This window comes from Phoxinus phoxinus (assembly GCF_949152265.1).
Source record: "Phoxinus phoxinus genome assembly, chromosome: 11".
Lineage (NCBI taxonomy): Eukaryota > Metazoa > Chordata > Actinopteri > Cypriniformes > Leuciscidae > Phoxinus > Phoxinus phoxinus.
Genome location: NC_136886.1, coordinates 13,987,144 through 14,008,892, shown reverse-complemented (window position 1 = coordinate 14,008,892; position 21,749 = coordinate 13,987,144). Strand labels below are relative to the sequence as shown.

The 21,749-nt window shown below is 37.2% G+C and overlaps 2 protein-coding genes across 4 annotated transcripts in view; both read right to left on the bottom strand.

The window, feature by feature from the left end:
* mast2 (microtubule associated serine/threonine kinase 2) overlaps positions 1-16,207 on the bottom strand; it is a 130,278-nt gene extending 114,071 nt beyond the window's left edge. For 2 of the 3 annotated variants that reach the window (XM_079628677.1, XM_079628679.1), the window contains exon 1: positions 15,122-16,207. In XM_079628677.1, coding sequence (XP_079484803.1) covers positions 15,122-15,202 — 81 coding nt within the window. In that variant the 5' untranslated portion in view covers positions 15,203-16,207. The remainder of the gene's footprint in view (positions 1-15,121) is intronic. The other variant, XM_079628678.1, reaches the window with a different exon arrangement.
* Positions 16,208-19,471: 3,264 nt separating this feature from the next.
* tmem69 (transmembrane protein 69) lies at positions 19,472-21,250 on the bottom strand. Its single transcript, XM_079629293.1, has 3 exons — positions 21,136-21,250; positions 20,927-20,976; positions 19,472-20,710 (listed from the first exon to the last, which is right to left on the bottom strand). Exons 2-3 carry the CDS (start codon positions 20,969-20,971, stop codon positions 20,027-20,029), a joined length of 729 nt encoding a protein of 242 aa, XP_079485419.1. The 5' UTR covers positions 20,972-20,976; positions 21,136-21,250; the 3' UTR covers positions 19,472-20,026.
* Between the last annotated feature and the right edge of the window lie 499 nt (positions 21,251-21,749).

The following is a 21,749-nucleotide window of genomic DNA, read 5'->3' as shown; positions in this document are numbered from 1 at the left end:
GATATATTTTCGTGTTTGCATCACCTAACCAGCTCTACATGTTAAGTTTTATTGACTTATTAAGCTTGCTCGGTAGCTCAGCTGGTACAGAATTGTACTTGTGATGCGTAGAGCTCGGGTACGAATCCTTTGAAAGACGAGTCACGATATTAGAGCTCAAAGTTCCAAAACAAGCTTAAAAACCATGGTTACGATTACGTTTTTATGTCGCATTTGCTTTTGTTAACACTATCGGGGTATGTTTAGGATATAGTGTAGGTGTAGGTGTAGGTTATTATAAAATGAGATGGAGCAGCAATCTTTTAGCTCCACTCACCAGACATTTCAATTCAGAGCTGCAGTGATACGTACAAACTAATACGTAATAAAACATTGCCATATTCACTTTATCTGTTTCGGCGGGGGAAAAAAAAGCTTTTAGCGGCATTTACTTGACATTTCACTTTGAAACTGTCGCAAAACATGCACGACTCAACGTATTTTGCAAACATGTTGCCACAGGTACGGTTTTCCAATGAGCTTGGGTTGGGTTTACCACTGTTTCGCGAAGTTACAAGCAAAAACGTGGCGCAAAAGTATAATGTGTACTGTTACTGTATGTGCGTCGGTAGAACCTTTTCATACAAATACTTGGTATAGTTTGGTTGTTGTATACTGCTAGTTAAGACACTTTCAATGATATATCTGTTATGTACAATGATTTAACAGTCCACATTTTCATGCAAATCAGTTATTTTTTCATGCTATAAAAATACAGCACCAATATGTCAGCATATTTAAAAGCACTTGTTAAGTGATGGTCATGTTCCCTATATTAACTGTAAAACCAAGCTTCTACACTTTAAAACAACACCTAGGCTATGTGTCTTGGTTAAGCAAGTGGTTAAGTAACGGGACAACTTAGTAGCGTCCCCATCCCTATTTAAAATATTGTAAAATATGTAAAAGGGAGCTGGGACTGGCTACTTATTAATAGCTGGAAACATCAAATTAGTCACAATATTTATTGTACAAACACGCAAGGAATTTTAGGAACTTTGGACGGTTCCAATTCAATGGTAAACTGTGGCGTTCTGTAAGCACAGATGCTGTGTGGGCCTGTTCATGAGCACAACTCCAGCTCCAGTGTTTAGAGAGGAGCTCTGTGAGGACAATACAGTCATTAGATGCTCTACAGGTGAATAAATGGAGTACCAGAAGAGTTAAGCTGGGACACTGCAATGATTTGTACAACATTACAGGTATACGATTACCCGGAAGGCAAGTCTCAAGTCTCTTAGTGCTCAGAGGTTATTTAAAGGAGATTATAAAGATCGGGCCACAAGGATCAGAAATGATCTCTGGGGGCAAAGAAGGAAAGGAAAGCATGATGGCAACTGGCATTCATTTTTACACCAAACAAAACGACATTAACAGAGTTTTTTTTTTTTTTTTTGCTTGGTACTACTATAAGTAAAAGTAGTAGTAGTATGGACTTTATATAATATTATTATTATTATTGAATAATAATAATTAATTTATCATCACCCTAGGGCCATGCACCACATTTTAAAAAGGTGAAGCCATATATTTAGAGCACAGACTCTAATCTGTCTCTTGCAGCTGTAAAAAGGAGCACCAAATTCAGACCAACAAGCCCCAGCCCATTCTGCCCCAAATACGGCGCTGTAAGGCACAGCCTACAGGACCTACAGGGGAGATAAGGTCACACTCAGAAATCCTGTTACATGCCCACTGTATTATCCATAATATTGACATATGGGCTAGTCAATGTTACTTGCAAACATAAAAAGGAAGAAAAGAGGTTCATGCTAAACTGTAAACATCCCCTGTAATATATTCTCTGCTTTCACAAATACCTCCAGAGGTCAAAGAGTTTAAATTATTAATGTTTCTGCCAGAGGCGTGCTCTGACCCTGATCTAAAGAAACAGGGTTAAGTGTAACAAAATGTCACAAGCCAGCAGTTCTGAAGAAAAGAACAAAGCAATGTTCATTGGGCTTCAATGGAGTTCAAAGAGTAGTAAAAGGAACAGAATAGGATTACTAGAAATATAAATGAACAATCAATACTTAGAATGTGAAAACTGATCATCTGTTTAATTTCAATTTCAAACATCCAATCATCAATCAACCAATATTAATTTTATTTGCCCAATGTTAAAGGGGTCATGACATGGTTTTTTAATTTTATTATTATGTTCCCTTAGGTGCAATTATAGTATTACTATAGTTTTTTTTACAAAAAACGTTTAAAATGTAGTGATTTATGACCTTTTCCCACCCTGTTTCTCATCCTCTGATTCAAACAGTCTGTTTTGGGGGTGTTTCCCCTTTAAGAGTTCAGTGTTAACGCCCACTGTTATGATTGGCTAACGTCAGTGCCTATGCATCAATTATTAACGCCCCCAGCCAGAACATTTGCGGATTCGGCGTATTTAAAAAGTAGTTTAAAGTTTTAAATACATTACTTACAGTTTGCGTCGTCGTTGTTGAGCCCAGAATAGTCGGCACGGACTTATCTTTGAGCAACAGTTTTCTGGCAAAGCCAGCATCATTTTGGGATTTGTTCTCTAAACAGTCATCCTTCAAATGTATAGAACAGACGCTTAAACTAACACTGCCGTGACTGAGACGTCCGCAAAAAATAAAGTGCATCCATTTTTCCCCGACGACTGGATCTTTCGCAGCGTATTCAAAGATGTTGTTTGTCCACAGCCAGGAACAGCACATCTGCGGCATCGTAATTTCCCTGTACACAGACCCACTCGCTGTCCGTCGACTGAACATTTGTGAGGCGCGCAGCGTGCAGGCGCGACAATGATACGAAATGAGCGTAGTTGCCTTGCGCTTAAAGCGTAGTTTTCATGTCACTTCTTACCATGGATCCAGAACGAGCTGTATTTAGAGCTTGATTAAATAAATGATTTGTTTATAATGGGGAGGACGTCTTAAGCTATGAAACTTGCCGGACGTTTTAATGGTACAAAGACCTCTTATATACCAAAAGATCAAGGCAAATTTGGTTTCTCATGTCATGACCCCTTTAAATAATAAATCCAGATCAAGTGGCTATTTGCAAATAGTGTTACGTTTAAATTAAAACTAATATTGGTAGGGAGGGAGCATGCAAAAAAAATGTAATACAGTTACAAAGACAAAACACACACACACACACTAAAGCACAAATATAAGTAACAGTAACAGAAAGTCCAGTGTTTTTGTCAGTAGTATTAAAATAATTGTAGTTCTTACCATCTTTGGCTGGAATAGATAGCTTTGGTGAGAAAAAAACACCAACAACTAGCTCTACTCCTCAGATAATATCAGTATTGGATAATCCTACTTTGGGAAATTGTAGGAATTGAAATCAAACATTGAAATTGGCACAAAACACAGATCGACTCATCTTTCTCAAGAAAATGTAATCCACAGTCCAGTGTACTGTTAAAAGTATGGGAAAACAATGAGTATTTATTTATACAGCTAGCTGGAGGGGTCATCAGTTTCACACCAATCAAAACACTTGGCCCAGAGCATCACCCCCCAACGTGTGCTGGGTCTCCGCGAGCTCAACGCAGGTCATTACCAGGAGAAAAAAGCCTTTGGATGGTCCACTCCCCACTGTGTTTGACTGCAATGCCCTTTCACTGAGCTAATCAAGGGAAAGTTCATAGGCTGCCTGAGCCAGAAGCACAGCATCACTGTCTACAACAGATTCATTACAGTGGGAACTGGACACAACAGTTCCAAACACTGGACAATGAACCAACAATGAAGTTAGTTTGTTAAGGCAACGGCCTTTGAATCGGCAAGAACATTTTCGTCCCTGGATTGTTACTTGACTTCAACATGAGTCTGCATAAGTAATATACAGACATTCTATAATTTTTTTGTGAAAACATCAATTTGCAATGTAAAATTTGAGAAGTTGTCTAGACCACTGTTAATGACATAAAGCCAAGCAAACAATTAAAACAGAGAACTGCATGTTTCTATTCATATTCTAATGCTGTTTTGTTGTTTTCCACAGGACTGAATTTTATAAGTGCTAAACTAGACGACTGACATGTGGAAAGAAAAGGCCTCCCTCTGAAGGATTTTTCTACCCATCTGTCAGAATCTGTGACAATAGCTGTCATGTATTTTTTTCATTAACATCAAAGTGTCTGAGGTTCTAGCCTAAATGATCATCAGCTTAGGTAGGAATCAGAAATGAGATGGCTTTGCAGCTCTGCTGAACTCCATGAATACTGACACATATCAGCATATTAAACTTTAAATGTCTTTAATGCCTCAAATTTTTTAAAAGCAACTTTAATAGCTTTCGTGCTGTTTTTCCACTATGAAAGGCACTAAAATTAACCCTGATATTTTAATAGTTATTATTCCTGTGTTACAAATATTCGAATTATCACAGAAGTACTGGGATAAAAGATTATAGTACGGATATAAACACTAAATTAACTTGGCGCTTCAAATAACGATTGTATCGATTACATCGTTACGCCACCTGGCGGCTACAAGTGTAACTGTTAAAAATTTATTTGTCATCAATCTGAAAGAGAACAAAGTGTTTATCATAAAATTATTTTTGTCTTTGAATCATTCATTCAAAAGATTCATTCAAAAAAACACTGATTCATCCAGTAATTAAATAAGTGAAGTGTTTATGAGCGAGTCATTGAATCATTCATTCAAACTGTTTTTGTTAGATCATTAATTAAGATTAATTCAACATTTTAAATAGACTGCAGCAATCAACATTTTGTCAGAACCTCTAGTAAATTACATGTTATTTTGATTACCGGTAGTTGTTTAGGAGAATCGTGATCTGAAACAAAAAATAATAATTTGATTCTACATCTATCCAGAATTGCGCAGCTTTACTATGACTACTTTTTTTAAAGAGAGAACAGTAATTGTTCTCCTGAAATTACTACTAATTTAACAGTGGTCTATATGGTGTGATGGTGTCTACAAAATTAGAGCAGGCAAGATTATATTTTTTTTAATTCCCTCCACCCCATCTCTGTCTACCGGCAGGATTAAAAAAGAGCAACTTCAAAACCTCCACAGTAATTAGAGGGCGATGGAGCGTGACACTCCAGACTCTCACAATCTAGCGCCTCATTGAAAACCCCAGCCATTAAATTGGATTTTACTTTGCATAAACTGATTAACATAAACAGCACGTGATTATTTTCCATTCTATTTCTACATAAATTATGCCCACTGGTAATAAGACTTCATCATTCTCATCTCATCAGTATGAGCTGCTGTATAACCCTTATATGTGAATATGTTTGCATGTGTTTTTTTATTCTATAGCCTATGTTGTGAAGTCTCTTCCATTAAATGATTCAGTGCTAAATCTCACACCCATCAGCTTCTCCCTGCATGCCTCCAGATATTAAATGTTAGGTGAGCACACAAAGCAGAAGAAATTCTGACTGCATTCATTAACTGCATAGCTGAAGTATTGGGCTTTATGGCATTGGTTATAAAATGTAAATAAATAAATTAAACTGGTTTATTTAGGTCTCATATTGAAATAAAAATAATATGTAATATGATATGAGGCCTAAATAAACCAATACGATGTATTTTGGTGGCTGTCAAAATATTTTCAATGCAGGAAAAAAACAAAACAACAATGTAGTCTGTGTGTGTGAATGCTGTATAAAAATGCAGTTTTGGTTACAGTACATTATTAGTGAGTTTTAAAACACACACTCACTAAATCTGGGCCTTGTTTGTAGCTTATCTCTTTCTACAACCCTTGGTGCATTTTTATCATTCAACAAACAAATACAATCAAAACAATTTTATCTCAGCCTTGATTCTTTTAGTTTAGCATATTCCCTGTAGTCAACAACTCAGTTTAGAGTCAGGTAAGATGGATGAGCACGGGGGAATGTTTTCCATGTAAATGTGTGTGGCTTTTCCCAGTTCTCAAACAGAACATTAAACTGATTTGTACACAAACTATCCAAATCCATCTGTGTGGCCGAACAAACTGTGTAATAATATGGGTGTGTGAGCCGGTGTGCTTGTTTACACAGAATTCAAACAGGAGGAGGCTATTAGTCTAACTTCTAGATATACTAACATTGACAATGAAGCATACAGTACTCAACAATCCAGCTCTAAATGCAAGTTTGGAGTCACCCAGCATTGTTTTAATCCCAAACTTTTTGATGTGTGGGTGTGACATACACATTCCAGCATCATATGCTACCTGTTAGGCTGCCCTACAAAATGCAAAATGCATAAAACACATTGTCAAAACAAGTTACATATGACTGAAATCAGGTCTCTTAGACCAAGGTTTAAAAAAAAAAAAAAAAATGTATTTTTAGTACTGTCAAAGTTAACATAGATATTAACATAAATGTTTAACAACTTAGAAATTTAAGATTTACCAATCTGCTTATTTTATATTGAGAGGCCTAGTTTTTAACAGTAAGAAACACTTACTGTTTCTATTACTGTTATTATTTTAAAGGTTTATATATCAAACATTAATAGTGGGTGGGAAAAAGATACACTGTCAATGTAATATTTTAGTAATTTGCTTTCCAACAATGACAGGATCAACAATAGGCCTAAGTGTTGAGGTGCACAGGAACTCTTTGCACAGTAGAGTCATTCAGTCAGTTTATTGTTTCTGCATCATTACATTCTGCCTGTGGGCAGCATCAATTCCAGCCTTGCTAGAACCACATAACATAGAGAATCACAATCAATACCGATTTGCACACAAAAACATGGCGAGTGCACACAATAATTAACATTGGACGTACAGTTGTGGTCAGAATTAATGGCACCTCTGGTAAAAAGGATAAAAAATGGCTGTAAAAAAATGTATCTGCATTGTTTATCCTTTTGATCTTTCATTAAAAAAATAGCAAAAATCAAACCTTTCATTGAAGTAAAATAATTGAAAGTGGGAGGTAAATCACATTATGAAATAAATGCTTTTCTCACTTTTTTCTTTTTGCAATCTCCTTTTGCCAAGATAACAGCTCTGAGTTTTCTTCTATAATGCCCGATTAGTTTGAGAACACCTGACAAGAGATCAGAGACCATTACTCCATACAGAATCCAGATCCTTCAGATTCACAGATCCATGTTGGCGTTTCTTCTCTTCAGTTCAGCCCACTCATCTTCTTTACAGGGTTCAGGTCAGGGGACTGAACAAGATGTCCAGGACCTCCAGCAAAAAAATAGGCCCGCAACATATAAGATCCAGCAGTATATTTAACCGTAGGCATGGGGTACTTTTTATCCCTGTTTGCACCAAACACATCTGGTGGGTTTGCTGCTAAAAATAATAATAATCTGACCATAGAATCCAGTCCCTTTTGAAGTTCCAGACAGTCATGTCTGACAACTGAATATGCTGGAGTTTATTTTTGGAAGAGCAGATTTTTCTTAAAGCCCTCCCAAACAACATATAGGCTAATGTATGGGTTGTTTGAAATATTTTTGATACTCAAGTTATCACTGCCATTCTCCATCTGTGATCCTTGGAAAGTCTTTGCCCACTCAAACTTTCATCCTCACCGTCCATTAAGACAATATAGACACACGTCCTCTTCCTAGCAGATTCAATAACATCTTTAGTTGATTGGAACTTCTTAATTATTGCCCTGATGGTCAAAATGGGGATTTTCAATTATTTAGCTATTTTCTTACAGCCACTTTCTATTTTGTGATGCTCAACAATCTTTTAATGCACATCAGAACTATATTCTTATGTTTTACTCATTGTGATGATTAGGGGAATTTGGCCTTTGTGTTTCCTTATATCTAAATTCCTAATTTTTTGAATGAAAGATTAAAAGGATAAACAATGCAGATTTATTTTTAGAGCCATTTTTTATCATATTTACTAGGGGTGCCATTAATTCTGACCACAACTGTAGGCTAAGCTATTCTACTGTAATATTGTTGAGAATTGAATCACAGATTTGTAAACCACAAAGAAATTATGAAACTAATGTAAGTATAGACAAAAGCTTCAGCCATATAGCTCCGGAAACATCATGACCAGTATATCGTTCATCCTCAAAATATATCACCATACTGAAGGTTAATATTATTCATTCAGACCTGCATCTCAAAATAATTAGTCTCTTCAGTCTATCAGTGGTTGACTTATTACAACATGGATTAAGCAATGCCAAGTGCTGTAATCTAGAAGATTTTTCATAATTACACATGGTGTGCAAATTCAGGGATAAAGGAAGCTGTCGAGTAACTGTGCCTCTGAGTGGTTTTCATCTGTGCCACCAGCGCAAACAACGTGTGTTCAGCCATAATAATGATGGTGCTGGAGAGCTTTCAATTTTGAGAAATGACTGATAACAGAAGCAGGAAACGCTTCACATGCAGGACTAATTTAGAGAAGAGCAGAATCAAAATGGGGGAATAGAAGTAAAACAAAGGAAGAAACATGTACAGTGATTTCTTTGGAATTACACTGCCTTCTTGATTAGTGTATGAGGTAACTGTAGGCTTTGCTAAAATGTTGATAAAAGGTTTATATTGATTTATATTTTTCGAAGATGTCTCCATAGTTCTAAGAAGTCTTTGAATGGCATTACTCAATGTGCTAAGAGGGAAGATGGAGGACAGGTTAGGTTGCCCTAGGAAACAAAAGACTTTGGCTGCCTACAGTCTAAAAGAAGCAAAGACAAATCCTTATAACACCAAGTAACAGAGCAATTAACAGGGAATGCAGAGAAAATCCTCTTTGAAACAATAACTTGATGTTGAAAACTTGATTCCAGAAACAATATTGAAACTGACCATCTAAGAGTAAATGAAAGGCATGTTATTATCTGGCCTATTTTATTTAAAAACTTATTTAAAGCAGTAACATTCTCCTCAAAACATTGGATTATGTGCCGTGCCGAGGCACAACTCACGTAAACTTAATGATTCTGTGAAAAACTGCAATTGCAGATTTCGAACAGAGATGGCGACAAAGAGGAAAAACTACGGACTGCAGCTTTAAGTTGATATTCAAATAAAGAAAGCTCAAAGTTTCGATAGCACCAAGTGCTAACTTGCGTAGTAGACATCAGTGCATTGTCTAACTGATATCCGGCTATTACTAAATGCTAGCTTGATTGTCAAATAATTGAGAAATAAATGCTACACAAAATATTAATGCATTTTTAATTATGTAATATGCACCGATACAACATTTCTCAGCTGATACGATAGGCAGAAGAATATCTGCCGATACCGATACTGAGAGAGAGAAAAAACCTCTCCCAACAAACTTGACAACACTATTGTGTGAAGTTTAACTGTGCTACCAGTGATCTTAAAGGATTGAGACAAAGTGGATTGTTCAACAGGAAAGCAAAGAATGGCAGGATGTTTTTTCCAACTATTGATGATCCTATACACCCATTAAGAAGGTAAAACGTATCAATGAACACTCACTTTTTTTTACTTTATTTCTTACAATAAAGTGGTTTCTTTAAAACAAGGAAAATGTGACTATTCATTAAAGTGCTCTTTGCCCTTCACACAACAAAAAGATTGAACCACTCCCCTCTCTAGTGACTGGTAAAACAGTCAGTGTGCTTTCCACTGCATTAAAACAGCTGTTTTTATGACATGTTCTCCTACACACACACAGGCTCCCGCTTGTAGCATTCCTCTTCCTCATCTGATCTACCTCATAAAACAGTGCAATTCTCTGTTGATCCCAGTTGTGCACCTTGATAAGACCTCAGACCAGTCAGCGGCCAGTTAATAACACTACCATCAAACAGCCAGACAGCACCGCCACGAGCAATAACAATGCACACATTTTACCATTTTCTATTCATATAACATGTTATGGCTGATTTGTTAAATAAGCTTCAGTGATTTTCTGCAGAAAAACGACAGATCTTTTGTTTATTAATCACATTCAGTATCTGCACATAACAGAGATGTGTTTGTGATGCGTTTTGATTTAACCGGTTTGGTAGAACTAAGGCTGTGCCATAAAATTTCAGAGCTTGTGAACGGATCAGTAATTAAATGTCATTTATGATTACACAGTGAAGTGGTATGTGATCCATAACACCTGGCATGCGCCACTGTTTTCATGCCTATTTTGAACATCTGATAAGGGACTCAGAGAGGAAACAATTAAAGGAACACTCCGACTTTTTGGGACTTTAGCCTATTCAACTTATCCCCCAGAGTTAGAGAAGTCCATACATATCTTTTTCATCTCCGTGCGTGCTATAAGTCTGTTTGACGCACCCACCGCTAGCCTAGCTTAGCACAAAGACTGGATGTAAATGGTTGCAGCTAGCATACTAATCCAAATAAGTGACAAAATAACACAAACATTTTCCTATTTACATGTTGTGATTTGTATAGTCACAGAGTGTACAAAAAACAAAGTCACATGAGACACAGACATATTTTAACTGTATAAATACTGGGAACTATATTCTCTGAAGGCGAAGCACTGCTACTTGGGCGGAGTGATAACCGCAGCACCTGAGACGCGCCGTGGTGAGGAGCAGAGAGTTCGTTCAGAGCGCGTCTCAGGTGCTGCGGTTATCACTCCGCCCAAGTAGCAGTGCTTCGCCTTCAGAGAATATAGTTCCCAGTATTTATACAGTTAAAATATGTCTGTGTCTCATGTTATGTGACTTTGTTTTTTGTACACTCTGTGACTATACAAATCACAACATGTAAATAGGAAAATGTTTGCATTATTTTGTCACTTATTTGGATTAGTATGCTAGCTGCAACCATTTACATCCAGTCTTTGTGCTAAGCTAGGCTAGCGGTGGGTGCGTCAAACAGACTTGTATCACGCACGGAGATGAAAAAGGTATGTATGGACTTATCTAACTCTGGGGGATAAGTTGAATAGGCTAAAGTCCCAAAAAGTCGGAGTGTTCCTTTAAGTCTAATCACCCAAAAATCATCTGGTCCTCATGTCAGCGATTAATTATTCTCTGTTTGCTAGTGACTAATGGCCAATATTTTAAGTCAATATTTTATATATATGATTAGGATTATTACAGTATTCACCTGTAAGCACAATATTAGTCATCAATATTTTCCTGGAAGAGGGAGTCTGTGAATTTTAAATGTTTATAACTTCTAAAAGATTTGTCAACTAATAAGAGTGGCCTCAACTTATTGATGGCCTCAAAGCTGATGTAGACCTAATCTAAAAGACCACAAAACTTCAAACTTCTATTTTCATTTCATGGAGTTTTAAATGATCCAATTCAGTTGAGACCAATGAACACCCCTAAAATAAAGGCTGAGCACAGCAGAGTGAGACGAACTAAAAAACGCCCTGCTGTGTGACTAACAGCACGCAGCGAAGGGACAATGTTCCTACTTTCCTCTGAGAGTCAGGACTTTCTCTACATTACCCAGCCTTGTGTGCATCTCTCCATTTCTTCCTATGAGAACAACAATATATCATTGCTTCTAAACTCAATGCTTGCAGTGTTTTTGGCCATTGTCACATTGGTGTTAATAAATACACACTTAATGTGTTCACACTGTCAAACATGATTTGCTTATCAAGGTAAAACTACCAATGTCATTTTTACATCAAATGATGAAATCATCAACTGAGCAGATGTCTGTGTGGAAACAGAGGGGAGAGAGTGAGTGAAAATTAGTGAATATGAAAGATCTGATTTTAATTGGATAATTTAATTGGAAACCACATGCACTTGATCAGATGGCCATGGCCTTTTAAATGATAGTTCTGCATAATGCGATGACTAGTGACAGCATCTTTTCCTTTTGCTTCACTGTCTATTGCAGCTCTAGATTAAACCCTTCACTGACTCATTAAGTGCACAGAAGCAATTCCCCAGTTATAGATTCACCATATCATTAAGGCTAAGAGTTAAAGGATAATCCAAACGCTCTCTAATGAACTACGACACAACTATTCAAGGCTATGTCTACTGAGGCCACTCTCCATAACTTGATTAGCAGACTACCTTACAACCCTGAAAAATGATTGGGGAGCATATCTGGCACCCTCCTCTATTGATGCAGATGCTACACCGATCAGAGTGACAGAAAGCTCTCGACAGCAATGTTTAACAGGCTCACAGTACAGCACTGGCCTGTTTTAGCCCTCATTTCAGTATAAGAGTTAAGAGCTTACATGCCAAAAGGGAATTAGTCTTCAGCAACATCAACAACATGTTGTAACCCCATTTTCCATTATCTAACCAAGTCCGGTTATGTCAGTTCATCTCTCAAATGATCAAAAATATTTATTCTGTAAATGCGAGGATTGAAAAGCTGATTTGGGTTGGGATTTGCTTGTGTAACAGCTTTTTGCACCAGCCCAAGCCATCTGTGCCGCTGGTCAAAGAACTTTTAAAACATAGTTCAACGTCTACCGGGGAGAGTTTGTCTCTTAAAACAAAACTGACCACAGATGTTTAGCTCACCACTGAAAGGTTATAAGAAGGAAAAAACGGAGCCCATGAAGAAACAGGAGCCAAACATTATAAGATGTGCATTCCAATTCTGAATTATAATAAAATAGGACTGGATAAAATGTTTTAGCCTACTGCACATGGAGAGCATTCAAAAGAATGAATCAAAAGGGTGAGCATTTAAAGGAACACGCCGACTTTTTGGGACTTTAGCTTATTCACCGTATCCCCCAGAGTTTGTTCAGTCCATACCCTTTTCATCTCCATGCGTGCCGTAACTCTGACACACCCACCGCTAGCCTAGCTTAGCACAATGACTGGAGATAAACGGCTCCAGATAGCATACTGCTCCCAATAAGTGACAAAATAACACCAATATTTTCCAATTTACATGTTGCAATTTGTATAGTCACATCGTGTACAAATAACAAGGTCACATGAAACACCGCCATCTTCTAACCGTATACATACTGGGAACTATATTCTCAGAAGGCGAAGCACTGCTACTTGGGCGGAGTGATTAGCGCAACACTGAGCGAACTCTCTGCTCCTCACCACGGGGTTTCTCAGGCGCTGCGAGCAAATCACTCCGCAGAAGTGCCAGTGCTTCGCCTTCTGAGAATATAGTTCCCAGTATGTATACGGTTAGAAGATGACTGTGTCTTATGACGTGACCTTTGTTATTTGTACACGATGTGACTATACAAATTGCAACGTGTTAATTGTTAAATGTAAATGTTGGCATTATTTTGTCACTTATTGGGAGCAGTCTGCTAGCTGGAGCCGTTTACATCCCGTCTTTGTGCTAAGCTAGGCTAGCGGTGGGTGCGTCAGACAGAGTTACGGCACGCACGGAGATGAAAAGGGTATGTATGGACTTATCTAACTCTGGGGGATACGGTGAATAAGCTAAAGTCCCAAAAAGTCGGCGTGTTCCTTTAATAGAAATATCAATAATTTGAACAGTGGACCAGGCTCTTGTTAGCACTATGCACTGTTCTGCATTGCAACTGTAAATCACAATTTATAATCCAGTTGCAAACTTCCATAAACCTAAAGCATGGACTAATTTCTTCTTCTTTTTTTATATGTTGGAAGAGATTTTCTTTCAGGTGTTATATTCACATTCTGGAAATTAATCGTTAATAATAAGCACACATTTTCCCTCAAAAATCTGAAACTTACATGTCAGAATACTTGTCAGGTTTATTGTACTCTAGTCTACACCATGTATTGTAACCTAAAGCACTTGCACTTTTGGACAAAAGGCCATGCAGCACTTCATTAAAAAGGCAAAAAGCATGAAAACACAGGATTTTACATCTTGTGATGATCTCTGCACTCTAGGTCGCTTTGCCATCCGGCTCAGGTTAGAAATAAGACTAATGGCTCACCTGAACTGTGCCACTCCCTTTATGATCTCATCAGGCAGAACCATGAATAACATTAAACACGGAATCACAAGTAAAATCACATAAAGACTGAAGTTGACTTCCTCTCTTAGCCACTACAATGTGACTGGTATATGACAAAACGTGCCAAAACATTAGAGTGAACACGAGCCAGACATTTTGATAGTTCAAAAACAAAATAATGCTTGACCAATGACCAGACTGATGCTCTTTAAAGACAGGAATGAGCGCAGGCAGTGCTATGTTCAATATGAAAAACTCATGTTACAAAAACAACTTTATGATCTCACTATTTCTTACTTTAATCTAGTCGGTACTCTGAACAATCTTGGAACAATGTATTGCATCACTTCTCATTTTATGGCCTCGCTAGGATGAATTACATTCGTTTTCGTTTTCATTATATTGCACACACAGCCACTTTGAAATCAATGTATATATATTAGTTGAATTCCACTTAATTAATAGACACTGTGAAAATAAACTGAAGAAATCACATAAGAAATTTCTTCATTAAGAATTTCATCAGAATGGTTTTGCACTTTTTGTAAAAATTAGGAAACACTAAAAATGTGAGTGTTTCACAAAATAACTAAGAGTACTCCCCTTGTTTTACCTCCAGTGTCACTCTGTCCTATCACCATCAATGATAACAGGAGACTCACATTGTCAGAAAACAAGGAGCCAATAAAACTCTTGCAAAACAAATATAATGAGGGTAATAAACTTGAACAAGTCCCATAAACTTACTCGAATAAGTGTACAAAGCTAATTATAGACAATGCAAAAACACACAAAACCCAGTGTGCATGGATTATGTCCTGGGTGTGTATTGTTTTTTAATAATATTCCATCAGTCTGGAATATAATGCAATTGAACAAACTAGTCTTATATAATAATTTAAACAAAACAAAGAAGACAGTTGATTCATCATCAATTGAATGCTATGCGAGCTAGCTATAAAAAGTAACGTTACTATACACAAGCAGACGACCTTGCACTTTTTCTCTGTAACGTTATCCTCCTGCTTTCACTATATCACTTGATGGGGGATTTTTGTAAGAAAAGCTTCAATACCATAATGCACTTGATCTATAAGCAGATTCTTCACTGGTGGACTGAATGAATGCACTGCGCTCATTCTGCAGGGCAGCTGCGTCACATGCACCACTATCTAAAAGGACTGCATTTGTTTTGTGTTATGTTTAAGTTACCTTGCATTTTAAAATAAACATGCCATGTATCTTTGTCACTCACCTCGTCTTTTCCTTCAGTGCTGCTCTCCCGCTGCTCAGAGGTGCAGAGTTTCCTTTTGTTTTTGCTCTCGGTTCCCTTCATTCTAATGGATGGGGGTTGAGAAATAATCTACAATAGTAATGTATCGATGAATCCGATGGTCAGTGCATTAGATGGTGAAACAGGTCTTGTTCTGATACATGGTGCTCTCTCCTCAACTTTGGTCCACAAACACAAAGACAGAATCAGTAGTGACAGCAGGTTCGACACCTTGGCTTTTGTGTTGATCTCTCGTCTCGACCTTAAGTAACAATCCGAGTTGCCATGACATTGACAGCCCGTCAGTTTTCCCCTCAAATACTGTTTTGTCTTCAGTTTTATGTAACGTAACGTTAACGTTAACTAAACTATGCGACTTTAGCGCGGCAAATCAGCCGGCGGAACTCGCTAGCTCGCTAACTGTCTGCTGATAAAAGTTTGACAACATCCGCAAAATAAACGTCTTTTCGGGGTTACAAAAATGAAGTGACTGTTTAAAAACAATGTGTAAATAAACTCGCCGGTCTCGTGTCTGTCAATGTGAAATGATAACGACAGGTCACCATTACGTTGAAAAACGCCGCGTTTCCAACGTGCTTCTTGTTGCAGTGTCCAATAACCCAGCGGATTTTCTCTTCTCTGAAAACGAATACTTTAGCATTCCGCAGTTATCTCGGCCATAACAAAAACCTTAAAAACCACGATTTTTTTCATTCAGTCAACCGCCAGACTGACGAGATAACGTTACTTTGCCGCGGAGCCACAACACAGCGCGAGCTCAACTGTTCATCATGTCTCGTGAGTGAGTCAGGTCTCGAGCGCGAGCTCTGTTTTGATACAGATCATTATATCATGCGGGCACGAACTCTGCTTTTCTCCTCCAACTTCACTCTTCTTCAAACGTAAACCCAGCCGTTGCAGGGAAACGGCTCGGTGGCAGAAATAATTGCTACTCAAAGCCGGTCCATGTCGTCGCTTTTCTCCGGGGAGGAAACCTAGCAGCTTCCTGAAGCTCGGATCGAGTGAACGACGGTGGGTGCGCGCCAAATGCTGATCTGAGTTCAGTCTTTACGAGCAGTCTAAGTGTGGTGTATCGCAGATACACAGGAGCGCTGATCTCAGTTCAGTCTGTATGACTGAGCCGAGTCAAGTGGGGGAGTCTTGCATTGCACACCAGAGGGCTGATCCTCCAATGGTTTAGAAGGGGCAAGAAAAAATATCTCTTTTTGGTGAAATACGACTTTACTTAGTATTTGCTGCCATCTGCTGAGACTAAAGAGATGTTGTTGTTTTTTGATAACAGTTATTATATTTTCATTCTGCATTAAACTATATTGAAAGTCTTTTATTGAGATAAAAAGAAACCTGAGAAGTAGACTTAATTTTTCTTATTATAAAATATATTAAATGAAATTCAAATTATAATTAAATTAGACTCAATGACAAGGTCGCCATGTGTGTTATGGAAATGTATGTGTCAATTGAATAAGCTACATAGGGAGCACTCAATTCTGAATTGGTGAACAGAGCCACATGCCATGGTTTTTGGCTTGTATTCTAAAAATTGTGATGTAGGAGGGGCGTCGGGCACCTCAAAAAGAAACAATCATTTGGAATATCATGAGGCAACAGTCTTTTGGTACATGGATTCTTGAAAGGTAGATCTTAGAATCTTAGTCTACTCTAGTCTACAGTTGCCAGCAAATGCTTAAAAAAATAGATAAAGCATTGAAAAACTATGCTTTAGTTCTGTAAACTTATTCCATTTAAGTCCACATAATATTAAACTACGATACCACTTAAATACTTTGTGTAGCTGAAACTTAGGCCTAATTAAATTAATAAAAACCTTTAAATTAACTCAAATCGTTTACTGTTAATTATTACTAATTGTCAAAAACACAAGCACACCTGCATGCAAGAAATAAGCAAATAGACTGTGTCCCATTTCAAAGGCTGTATCCTTCGAAGGCCGATTGCGTCACCGAGGCACGACAAATGTTGTCCCAATTCGAAGGATCCTTCAAACGCGGCCTCCAAATTCATCCTTCGTTTCTCATGAAATGAAGGAGACAGCAGATAGATCCTTTGTGGCCTTGTCTACCCCAGAATTCATTGCATGCCAGTGACAACAGGACTTTTTTTGAGAGAAATTAACAAAATTAACAAACGTAAGTGTTGGGTTTCAACTTACTTAAATATCTAATGAAACAAATGTGAAAAACAAAAATAAAACTTTATTAATAATAATAATTCATTACATTTTATATAGTGCTTTTCTTGGCACTCAAGGTGCTTTGCGTAAGTGGGAATCTCCTCAACCACCACCAATTATTTATATACTTATATAAATAAATGGACAGTGGTGAAACATACAGTCGTGCTCAGAATTAATGGCACCCCTGGTAAATATGATCAAAACTGGCTATAAAAAAGAAATCTGCATTGTTTATCCTTATGATCTTTCATTCAAAAAATTGCCAAAAATCTAACCTTTCTTTGAAGTAAAAGAATTGAAAGTGGGGGTGGGGGGGGGGAATCACATTATAAAATAAATGTTTTTCTCCAAAATAATTCATTACAATTTTATATAGCGCTTTTGTCGGCACTCAAAGCGCTTTACATAAGGGGGAATCTCCTCAACCACCACCAATGTGCAGCATCCACCTGGATGATGCGACGGTAGCCATATTGCGCCAGAACGCCCACCAAACACGGCCAAAACACGTTGGCCACAATTATTGGCACCCTTTTAAGTATTTTTCGCAATCTAGATAAATTTAGCAGAAGGCGTCAGGTTTTGATTTTTGATCTGTTGATATTTGATAGAATACACAATGCCATGTATCTGAACAAGAAGTCCAGGACCTCCAGCAGAAAAATATGCCCACAACATTAAAGATCCAATGGTATATTAAATTGTACACATGGGGTACTTTTTATCCTTGTGTGCACCAAACCCATCTGGCGTGTTTGCTGCCAAAAAGCTCTTTTTTTTAGTTTCATCTGACCACAGAACCCTGTGCCGTTTGAAGATCCAGTCGTGTCTGACAACTGAATCTGCTGGAGTTTGTTTTTGGAAGAGCAAGGAGCATTTTTCTTGAAAACCTCCCAAACAACATGTGGGGATGTAGAGGTTGTTTGAATTTTTTTTATAGGCTTTCTGACGCCAAGACTCAACTAATCTCTGCAATTCTCCATCCTTGAAGACTCTTTGGCCACTCAAACTTTCCTCCTCAACGTCCATTAAGGCAATATAGACACACGTCCTCTTCCTGGCAGATTCGTAACATCTTCTTAATTATTGCCCTGATGGTCAAAATGGGGATTTTCAATTCTATTGAAAATAGCTATTTTCTTACAGCTACTTTCTATTTTGTGATGCTCAACAATCTTTTGCTGCACATCAGAACTATATTCTTGTTTTACTCATTGTGATGGATGATTAAGGGAATTTGGCCTTTGTGTTTCCTTATTTTTAAACTCCTGTGAAACAAGAAGTCATGGCTGGACAAGTTTGTGTTCCTAGTCACCCTGGTGTGCTAAAAAAAGGTAAATATTAATGGGAATGTACTTCAGAGATATTTTACCCGTAAAAAAATTCTAGGGGTACCAATAATTGTGGCCAACGTGTTTTGAAGAAAAACATTTATTTCATAATGTGATTTCCCCCCACTTTCAATTATTTTACTTCAATGAAAGGTTTGATTTTTGGCAATTTTTTTAATGAAAGATCAAAAGGATAAACGATGCAGATTTATTTTTTACAGCCAGTTTTGATCATATTTACCAGGGGTGCCATTAATTCTGAGACTGTATTTAGACAGTTTGTGATCCCTGTTTTGTTTTCAGACGGTTTAATATAAGTTTAATAACTTTCAAAAAAGTCCATTACAAACATTTCTGTCACTCATCAACGACAGCTGTCACAGTTGCTAGGAGACAAGAACAGACCGTCCCATTTAACAACGCTCAATCAGACCTTCGCGGCCTTCGCAGGATCACAGCCATTGCTTTTACTAAATTTTCAAACTAACCACAGGCTTTACTTTTCAGCACCACCCCAAGGACATAACAGAAACCCTTTTAAATTCAAACAAACAGAACATTAAACACTAACAGATCACCCCATATATTAACATTGATCAATAACATAAAATAACACTTCATTTTAAAATATACTCTCCTTTAACAATCCGACGCAAAGCATGTTGGAATCTAGAAATCTACTGTAACTCATTCCGTTTGAATTCAACTTAGTATAATCAGTTATTGAGTTAAAATAAAAATTGTTATATTAAGTACAATGAACTTTAAGTAATAAATGAGTAAAATTAACTTGTTTTATTTAGTAACTGTTAGGTTTTACAGTATATGAATGACATGACTACACTAAAATTAGCTAAAAAAATATTGAAAAAGATAGATACAAAAGAAAGTTTGCTTGTTCAATACAATACAGTTCCATTTTGAACATTTTTGCATTTGCACTGCAAGATTTTTTGTTCAAAATCACACACACAAAAAAAATACTTTTGAGTATGCAATTCTAGATTTTATTTCAGTATTTATATTTGACTTATCACAATCTAACTGACGCAGTATGTGAAGTTATATTAAAAGTCAGAAAAAAAGTCCATTGTCATTTGAAGTCACTACAGCAATTGAATACCTGTTTGGCATATATACCAATAGGAACCCAAATATCTATTTAATAAATAAAAAAAGTAAGAGAATGGAGTCAGAAATGAATGGGAAAAAAAAACAGAAAGATTCAGTGATTCAACATGGTGTATATGATGTAACACATGATGTAACACATTATTAGTGATGACACTTTTAACGTATTTAATATCAATGGACTGACACATTACAAATATACATAAATCATTTATCAGAGAAATACTTCTTCTCAGGATAAAACTGCTTAATGACAACAGTGCCTATCAAGGAGAAAAAGGCTACAGCTGTGAGGATTGTCCTCAGTGCTTTAAACCAGCCGGGGTATGTGGGCAGGAGGGACAGGTCATAATGCAATGATATCCCAAGCCCCATTATCACAATTACAGCAGACTGTGTAATGTCCTGGCAAAAAAGGAGTGCTGTCCAAGCAATCAGTGGGGGAATCACGCTGTTGGCTAAATTGAGCCAGTCAGGTTTTGCTGGACTTCCAGGAGGCAAGGCGAAACCCCAGCGTACCCCACCAAGAAAGGAAACAATGGACGCTCCGTATGCAACTTGAGCAAAGGCAACTTCAGGAAGATACAGTTCAGTGAAAGCCATAAGTAGAGGAGCGGATACAAAAGGTATGAGACCAGATAATCCGAGATAGAGGGCCGGCTTTGGAGCTTTCTTTAGGTCTCTCATGTCATAACGAAGCAAATCAAGTTCTCTTGGTAGACTTTCTTCCTGAGGCCGTTTTTTCAGTCTCTGGCCAGACCAGTGAAATGACTGCACTCCCAGAACAGCACCAGCAACATGTCTTGGGGGCAACTGTCCATATAAACCTCTAGTGAACAGTGTTGAACAATGAGTGGTCCACTGCCCAAAACAGGCAAACTTTCTGGACACCTGAACAGAACAAATGTGAATTAAAACAATTTCTTCCATCTTGATGAGGATTCTCATTAAAAAAAAATACATAACGTGTTGGAGGTCTATTACATTTAGGTAATACGGAGTGTTATTCATAACGGAAACACGCGTAAATAAAATAAATAAATAAATACAATTAGAAAAAAATAATAGAATAAAAAGAAAATTTGACGGGTAACATGTTTCACTCACCCCAAAGTTGCCAAGGATGTGACGTCCGATTATACTGGCCAACATTTTACCTGCAATTCAAATAATATGAACACATTAATCATTCGTTTAAGGACAGTTGCTGAAGTGCTGTCTGGAATCACATCGGATGTCAAGTTGAACTGAATTGTACATTATAGAACCTAACAGCACAATACAAACAGTATTCGATTAAACTTATTAAAACATACCTTGATTTCATATCATAACGTCCTAAAATAAAACGTAGATTTAGTCAGCAGAAGGTCACTACAACGCGTGTGGAAATGTGAAGCCAGACACATCCGAGCACGCAAAATGGCTGGAAAGTTCTTATAAAAGTCCCACGGAAGACTCCGGATCATGTAGGTATTTAAATTCAAATTAAATGTAGTAAATAATCACTTTTAAAACTAGGCTACATTAGACTTTTGTGGATGTAATGGAGTATCTTGGGAATGGAGTGTAAAACAAGTGGAGTTTCATGTAAACTTAATTAACTAAATTAAATTAATTTAAATGTATTACATTTAAAAATATATATTAATTGTCGTCAGGTTTGGCTGAAAATTAATTCAGAAAAAGAAGAAAAAAAGGGACAGTGGAAGACAGACCAAGAGAAGAATACTGGAACAGAGCATTGCACAGAAGGATATATCTGTAATATAAAGAACAGGATAGCGAATAAGTCTATATGATGTTGGTCATTCAGATCATACATTCAAACTTCAAATGTATTTATTTATGATGTTTGTTTATCTTACTCAAATCCACTATATATATATATATATATATATATATATATTATTTTTTTTTATTATTATTA